This window comes from Xenopus tropicalis, chromosome 3 (assembly GCF_000004195.4).
Source record: "Xenopus tropicalis strain Nigerian chromosome 3, UCB_Xtro_10.0, whole genome shotgun sequence".
In the NCBI taxonomy this organism is placed as follows: domain Eukaryota; kingdom Metazoa; phylum Chordata; class Amphibia; order Anura; family Pipidae; genus Xenopus; species Xenopus tropicalis.
The window spans coordinates 7,509,435-7,518,020 of record NC_030679.2 but is presented as its reverse complement, the minus strand read 5'-3'; the positions used below and the strand labels follow the sequence as shown (position 1 = coordinate 7,518,020).

At 47.1% G+C, this 8,586-nt stretch overlaps 1 protein-coding gene across 1 annotated transcript; it reads left to right on the top strand.

Moving 5' to 3' along the window:
• Nucleotides 1-3,861: 3,861 nt before the first annotated feature.
• ascl3 (achaete-scute family bHLH transcription factor 3) lies at nucleotides 3,862-7,143 on the top strand. Its single transcript, XM_004913907.4, has one exon. The coding sequence runs from the start codon at nucleotides 5,873-5,875 to the stop codon at nucleotides 6,452-6,454; it is 582 nt and encodes a 193-aa protein (XP_004913964.2). The 5' UTR covers nucleotides 3,862-5,872; the 3' UTR covers nucleotides 6,455-7,143.
• The last annotated feature ends 1,443 nt before the right edge of the window (nucleotides 7,144-8,586 follow it).

The window sequence follows — 8,586 nt, the reverse complement described above, 5'->3', positions numbered from 1 at the left end:
TGCAGTAGTCAGACAGTGGGGGTGCAGTAGTCAGACAGTGGGGGTGCAGTAGTAGGACAGTGGTGGGGCAGTAGTGGGACAGTGGGGGGGCAGTAGTTGGACAGTGGGGGGGCAGTAGTGGGACAGTGGGGGGGGCAGTAGTCGGACAGTGGGGGTGCAGTAGTCGGACAGTGGGGGTGCAGTAGTCGGACAGTGGGGTGCAGTAGTCGGACAGTGGGGGTGCAGTAGTAGGACAGTGGTGGGGCAGTAGTGGGACAGTGGGGGGGCAGTAGTTGGACAGTGGGGGGGCAGTAGTGGGACAGTGGGGGGGCAGTAGTCGGACAGTGGGGTGCAGTAGTCAGACAGTGAGGGTGCAGTAGTCGGACAGTGGGGGTGCAGTAATCGGACAGGGGGGGGCAGTAGTCGGACAGTGGGGGGCAGTAGTCGGACAGTGGGGGTGCAGTAGTCGGACAGTGGGGGGGCAGTAGTCGGACAGTGGGGGGCAGTAGTCGGACAGAGGGGGTGCAGTAGTCGGACAGTGGGGGTGCAGTAGTCGCGACAGTGGGGGGTGCAGTAGTCGGACAGTGGGGGTGCAGTAGTCGGACAGTGGGGGTGCAGTAGTCGGACAGTGGGGGGCAGTAGTCGGACAGTGGGGGGGCAGTAGTCGGACAGTGGGGGGCAGTAGTCGGACAGTGGGGTGCAGTAGTCGGACAGTGGGGGCAGTAGTCGGACAGGTGGTGCTGCAGTAGTCGGACAGTGGGGTGGGCAGTAGTCGGACAGTGGGGGCGCAGTAGTCGGACAGTGGGGGCAGTAGTCGGACAGTGGGGGTGCAGTAGTCGGAGCAGTGGGGGGCAGTAGTCGGACAGTGGTGGTGCAGTAGTCGGACAGTGGGGGGCAGTAGTCGGACAGTGGGGGGGCAGTAGTCGGACAGTGGGGGGGCAGTAGTGGGACAGTGGTGGTGCAGTAGTCAGACAGTGGGGGGTGCAGTAGTAGGACAGTGGTGGGGCAGTAGTGGGACAGTGGGGGGGCAGTAGTGGGACAGTGGGGGGGGCAGTAGTGGGACAGTGGGGGGGGCAGTATTCGGACAGTGGGGGTGCAGTAGTCAGACAGTGGGGGTGCAGTAGTTGGACAGTGGGGGTGCAGTAGTCGGACAGTGGGGGGGCAGTAGTCGGACAGTGGGGGGCAGTAGTCGGAACAGTGGGGGTGCAGTAGTGGACAGTGGGGGGGCAGTAGTGGGACAGTGGGGGGGGCAGTATTCGGACAGTGGGGGGTGCAGTAGTCAGACAGTGGGGTGCAGTAGTCGCGAGCAGTGGGGGGGGGCAGTAGTCGGACAGTGGGGGGGCAGTAGTCGGACAGTGGGGGGGCAGTAGTCGGACAGTGGGGGTGCAGTAGTCGGACAGTGGGGGGGCAGTAGATGTGATCTATTTGGATTTTGCCAAAGCATTTGATTCTGTTCCCCACAAACTAAGGTCTGTTGGTCATAGTGAAGTCGTTTACACATGGATAATGGTACAGTCTCTACTGGGAGTAAGGTTCTCAGTGGGGTCCCTCAGGGTTCTGTACTGGGGCCACTTTTGTTTAACTTTTCCATAAATGACTTAGGGGAGGGGATTATAAGTATTGTATCAGTGTTTGCAGATGGCACAAAACTCTGCAGCCCAGTCAGTTCTACCCGGGATGTGGCACCTTGCAGCAGGGTCTGGGCAAACTGGCAATCTGGGCGGCTAAGTGGCAGATGGGATTTAATGTGGATAAATGGAAGGTCATGCACCTGGGGTATAAATATGCCCCCACTTATACCCTTAATGGGACTGCACTGGGCAAATCCATAATGGAGAAGGAGCTTGGTAATCATTTAACCATGAAATAAACCCAATAGGGCTGTTCTGCCCCAATAAGGGGTAATTATATCTTAGTTGGGATCAAGTACAGGTACTGTTTTATTATTACAGAGAAAAGGGAATCATTTAACCATGAAATAAACCCAATAGGGCTGTTCTGCCCCCAATAAGGGGTAATTATATCTTAGTTGGGATCAAGTACAGGTACTGTTTTATTATTACAGAGAAAAGGGAATCATTTAACCATGAAATAAACCCAATAGGGCTGTTCTGCCCCAATAAGGGGTAATTATATCTTAGTTGGGATCAAGTACAGGTACTGTTTTATTATTACAGAGAAAAGGGAATCATTTAACCATGAAATAAACCCAATAGGGCTGTTCTGCCCCCAATAAGGGGTAATTATATCTTAGTTGGGATCAAGTACAGGTACTGTTTTATTATTACAGAGAAAAGGGAATCATTTAACCATGAAATAAACCCAATAGGGCTGTTCTGCCCCAATAAGGGGTAATTATATCTTAGTTGGGATCAAGTACAGGTACTGTTTTATTATTACAGAGAAAAGGGAATAATTTAACCATTAAATAAACCCAATAGGGCTGTTCTGCCCCAATAAGGGGTAATTATATCTTAGTTGGGATCAAGTACAGGTACTGTTTTATTATTACAGAGAAAAGGGAATCATTTAACCATGAAATAAACCCAATAGGGCTGTTCTGCCCCCAATAAGGGGTAATTATATCTTAGTTGGGCATTGCCAGTTCCGGCATTTGGGCACCAGTTTTGGTGTAGCCACTTGCTTACAGCAACATTTCTTCAATGAAAGTCTCTCGAACTTTATCCATATAGGAGCCATTGTGCCGTCTGCTTCTTTGTCTGTGCTTTTCCAGTGTCAGTAGAAAGAACTGTTTGGTGATTTCCGTTCGATGCGACAGAGACCAGTGAACCTGTAATCACGTCCCATCCCCAATCCTCTCATTACCCCCTCATTGATGTACGCGCCTGGCACATCCCATGATCCTTTATTGTCTGCCCGAATTTCCTCCCCTTCACATCTACTATTATTAAGGTGTTTTATCTGCTATGGATATCACTAAGCCTTTAATGCTTCAGAACCATCTCAGACACCTCATTCTGTAACTTGATCTGGCCCAACGTCAAGAAAGCTATTTGAGCAGCTCAAAGGCGCCGTTTGAGAGCATTACCTGCCTGTAGAGGTGGAGAAGGATAAGCAAAGAACATAGGCTCTACCGTTTCATGTAAGAAGGATGAAAATACCCACATAAAACATGGCCGAGAGAGGTATTTGAAGGTACTGTATGCAGAATGCTGAAGCTGAAGGTAGCTTTGCCCCGGGGCTATCAACCACTCAGCTTGGAGGCTGTCATCGCTTTGTTACTGATCATATCTAAGACACGCAGATGGTAAGAACTCCAAGAGACCCACTGTGTCTCCACAGAGCAGCGTGTGTTCTCAGAGCAGCCTTCTTCCCGGATCCTGTAGGACCAAATGTAAGGTAAGCTTTCTTTCCTATGTCTTCTCATGATGTCTATTGCATTGTTTGGTCTGCTACGCATAGTTGTTGGACTTCAGAAGGTCAGTGTTGGGCGAAACCAGGGTTTAGTCTAAACCAAAGTGTTTTATTTGTGAGCCAAACTCAAAACTTCTGGTGAGCTACACAAGCCATAGATATACCTACATTGAGGACACTGGGAGCAACATCAAAGGGGTTGGGGATTATTGGTCTAAACCAGTGACCCCCAACCAGTGGCTCCGGGGCAACATGTTGCTCCCCAACCTCTTGGGTGTTGCTCTCAGTGCCCCCAAACCAGGGAGATATTTTTGAATTCCAGACTTGGGGGCAAGTTTTGGTTGAATAAAAACAAGATTTCCTACCAAATAAAGCCCCTGTAAGCTGATAGGGTGCATAGAGGCCCCTAATAGCCAATCACAGCCCTTATTTGGCACCTCCATGAACTTTTATGGTGCTTGTGTTGCTCCCCAAGTCTTTTTGCATTTGACTGTGGCTCCCGAGTAAGAAAGGTTGGGGATCCCTGGTCTAAACTGTTCCAAAAGGCCAAAGCTATTCTATACTATTGGACTATTGGCCTGTGACAGGAGATTGCTGCTGGCATCATCTGAAAGACCAATGATGGACTATATAGCTGGCGTATTCCAAAAGGTCACCGCTTGCTTGTTGCAAGACCAACATTGAGCTACATGTTTCCAAAACCCAGGGTTCGTCTGTACCACTCCTTAATTCCAAAGACCAGGGTTGCAGATGAACATCTTTGAAATTAGATTCATTTTGTCTATCAAGTATTGTTGCTACTTGCAGAAGTTCGGCGGTTGACCAAAGAGGGTGTCGGTGGAAATGGTGCCCAATATATGACCAGGCATTTGACCAGGTCCCATAAGAAGGTTCAAGTTGCAATCAAGGACTTGGTCAAATGCCTATTGTGTCCTATCCGATGGGCAGCTCTCATCTCAAGATGTTCTGGAGTAGCTGAGAGCTTTATCCTTTAGTGTTTGCAGATCTCACATCGTCACTAGTTGCTACTTGCAGAAGTTCAGTGGTTGACCAAAGAGGGTGTCGGTGGAAATGGTGCCCAATATATGACCAGGCATTAGACCAGGTCCCATAAGAAGGTCCAAGTTGCAATCAAGGACTTGGTCAAATACCTATTGTGTCCTATCCGATGGGCAGCTCTCATCTCAAGATGTTCTGGAGTAGCTGAGAGCTTTATCCTTTAGTGTTTGCAGATTTTTCTTACATCGTCACTAGTCTGGAAAGTAATTAGGACCAGGTTGTCCTAAAAAGATTTGCTGGTTGACCATGATTGATATCCCTAAGGACACAGTGAGCTCCCAATGGATCTTGGAGAAGAGTGGGGACTTGATAGTTCCACACATTTGTGTTACATGAACCCAAGCCCAGCCACCACCACTTGCTATACCCCTCTGTGCCAATACAGCTGGCAGGGAACCATCCTGGTGTATGAGTCAAGTGCAGAGGTAACATTGGTGCACCATGTAGTGCTCTAGCACTTGAGTCTGGGGCAATGTAAGTGAACCCCAAATTCATATATCAGCCCCACATCCTGCTAGTGTTACTTTGCCTCCTCCCCGTGGTGTTTTTATTGCAATTACTTGTATTGCAGATCAAAGTGGTTGGTTTTAGGGTTAAAAACAATCGTCCTTGAAGCTCTAATGATACAACACCTTGCAAATTGCATATCGCTCATACAGGCTTACATCTAAAGCCCCCGCTGATTCCCAGAGGAGCTCAATATGTTGATGTTTTCTTTCATTTGCTTCCCCCCCACCCAGAGTTTCAGAAGTTTCTGCAGAGCTTTCTAGAAGGAACAGCCCACCCTCCTCCCTTCCATCCGCTCCCTCATTATCCCGGGATGTGAACAGATCACAGAGCCAACTCCTTTCAAGTTTGGATTAAAGAAGCTGACGGAAAGCAGGGACTAAGGAAGGAGATATCTCAGGATTACTATGGCAGACTGGACCCTGTCCAACAGTAAATAATGGCTCGGCACCGTCTTTTATGTAATTTATCATCATGATCAAAGAACCCTCTCCCTATGTATAATCCATCTCCATGTTTGAACACTTCTCAGTAGGGCAGTGTAGTTTCCCTTGGTCTTTTTCAAGTTGAAGCCCACCTTGGAGGTAAGACCATTGGTAAGGGGCCAGCAGAGCTCATAACCAGGTTAGATATATGAAAATATTTCCCTATTAGCCGTAGAAGAGCAAATAATTGCTCACTCACAGGTCCAAGTCTATCTGACCCTCATGGTAAGCTTTGAGGAGCATCTAGACAAGCATCTAGAGGAACATCTAGAGGAGCATTTGGACGAGCATCTAGAGGAACATCTAGAGGAGCATCTAGAGGAACATCTAGAGGAGCATCTAGACGAGTATCTAGAGGAACATCTAGAGGAGCATCTAGAGGAGCATCTAGAGGAACATCTAGAGGTGTCCTCCTCAAATCTCACCCTAATTAAAGCTCCTACAGCCATTGCTCCAGGCATAATGTAATGATAAGCCCAGCACTGACACTTGGGGATAATAAAAGAGAAAGCATGGACAACAGTGGACAGAACATGTTCTTTAATACAGTATCGGTGCATTCGGTGACTCTACCTTGGGGCTTCTATATGGACCATCAACAAGCACCGTTACGGGAACAGTATGGCATTGCTTTTCATGTTGACTCCTCGTGCTGGGGTGGAAGGCACACATATATCCCCTTTCAGAACCAGCTGGGTCTCTGCGATTATTCCTCAGAGCCAGCCTTCATCAGGAAGCGGAACGAGAGGGAGAGAGAACGAGTGAGGTGCGTCAACGAGGGCTATGCCCGACTTCGCCAGCATCTTCCCCTGGAGCTGGCAGAGAAACGTCTCAGCAAGGTGGAGACTCTGCGAGCGGCGATTGAATACATCAAACATCTGCAGAACATTCTGGATCTGGGAACTCTACGGCCTCCGGTGACAGAGCCCTTCTCCAATACAGAGACCAGCATTAGCCCAGTGCTCTATCTCAGCACCAAGAGCTCCATCCAAAGACATTGTGCCATGGGCTCTCCTTGTACAGAAGAACATCAATTACACGTTCTCTGAGAGCCATGTTATTCTTAAGCCAATAGAACCAAAAAGATAATTGTTTTTCTTTCTTGAAACCAGCTTTTTCTTTGTATTTATCCAAAGGGATAAATGAGTATGTTTAGTTAGACTTGGACATAATCTCACCCTAGGTAGGTGTATCCAGGCCAGTCCAATCTCCCTCCATCTTTTATCCAGATTTTTCTGGGCTGCTGTCTTTCCCATTGGACCTGAATGAATATCCTTGTGTTCTTCCCACCATTGATCTCAGTAGGACCTTCAGTGTTCCTCATCTGGCAGTCTGTTTGCTTTTATATATATATATATATAAGTATATATATACTCGTGCCTTGCCACCCACCAACTTCTGGGCCATCACTGATGGGTGGGTTGGCTGTAGGCATAACATTAATGGCATTACAGGTCAGGTAAAGAACCAGTTGGGTCTGGGGGGGTTCAGATCAGACACATACTTGGTGGTGGAGGGGGGGCTGGGTGCAAAATTGCCTAGGCCAGTACAGAAGTTGATGGTGGTTGCACACAGGTTGACTATTAAGTGGCCCATGTGTGATAAGTGTTCATAGAGGTCAATGCAATGGAAAACAAATCCTTGGTTAGATGGGTAACTGATAGGAGTATGGTGTTACAGGTATGGGATCACTTATCCGGAAAGGCCATTTCCCATAGACTCCATTATAAGCAAATAATTCTAATTTTTAAAAATGATTCCCTTTTCTCTGTAATAATAAAACAGTACCTGTACTTGATCCCAACTAAGATATAATTACCCCTTATTGGGGGCAGAACAGCCCTATTGGGTTTATTTCATGGTTAAATGATTCCCTTTTCTCTGTAATAATAAAACAGTACCTGTACTTGATCCCAACTAAGATATAATTACCCCTTATTGGGGGCAGAACAGCTCTATTGGGTTTATTTAATGGTTAAATGATCCCCTTTTCTCTGTAATAATAAAACAGTACCTGTACTTGATCCCAACTAAGATATAATTACCCCTTATTGGGGCAGAACAGCCCTATTGGGTTTATTTCATGGTTAAATGATTCCCTTTTCTCTGTAATAATAAAACAGTTCCTGTACTTGATCCCAACTAAGATATAATTACCCCTTATTGGGGGCAGAACAGCCCTATTGGGTTTATTTAATGGTTAAATGATTCCCTTTTTCTCTGTAATAATAAAACAGTACCTGTACTTGATCCCAACTAAGATATAATTACCCCTTATTGGGGGCAGAACAGCCCTATTGGGTTTATTTAATGGTTAAATGATTCCCTTTTCTCTGTAATAATAAAACAGTACCTGTACTTGATCCCAACTAAGATATAATTACCCCTTATTGGGGCAGAACAGCCCTATTGGGTTTATTTCATGGTTAAATGATTCCCTTTTCTCTGTAATAATAAAACAGTACCTGTACTTGATCCCAACTAAGATATAATTATCCCTTATTGGGGGCAAAACAAGCCTATTTGGGTTATTCAATAGTTAAACGATTTCTAACAGACTTGAGTGCTGGAGATCCAAATTACAGAAAGATCCCTTATCTGGAAAACCCCAGGTCACGAACATTCTGGATAACAGGTCCCATACCTGTAGTAGGAGGCAGAAACAGGTAGGAATACAGTGGTGGCTAGGAGGTTGGGGATCAGTGGGTTGTGGTCCCCTGATTAGAACCGCACAGGTCTCTACTATGAGAAAAAGAAGAGGCAAGGGTAGGAGGTAGAAGGAATCAGATATTTTTGTGCAGTTTATAAGAACTTATGCACCGGCAATATTGTGCCTCATAACCCGTTGGGCTGCGGTACTGCTTGGCCTATAGAACAGCCCCCTAATTTGAAAGAACTGCCACCCAGTGGGGTTACTATGGGAGAGTAGGCCACATAGGGGGACCAGTGAAGCCCTATACGGGCCGGTGGAGGTTTTACCTTTTCTTTGGAAGAAAATTGCTGTCCTTCCTATATTTTTGTTTTTCTATTAACAGCATCCCCAGGTCAGTCAGAGATGGGCCAAATACAAGCGGAGTCCAGTTTCAGACTGGGGTATCCGTTGTGCTAGGCAACCCCCCTCCTGACTCCAGTCTATCCCCAACAGCACTCTGCACCCCCAGAACCTTCAGAATCAGGCCAT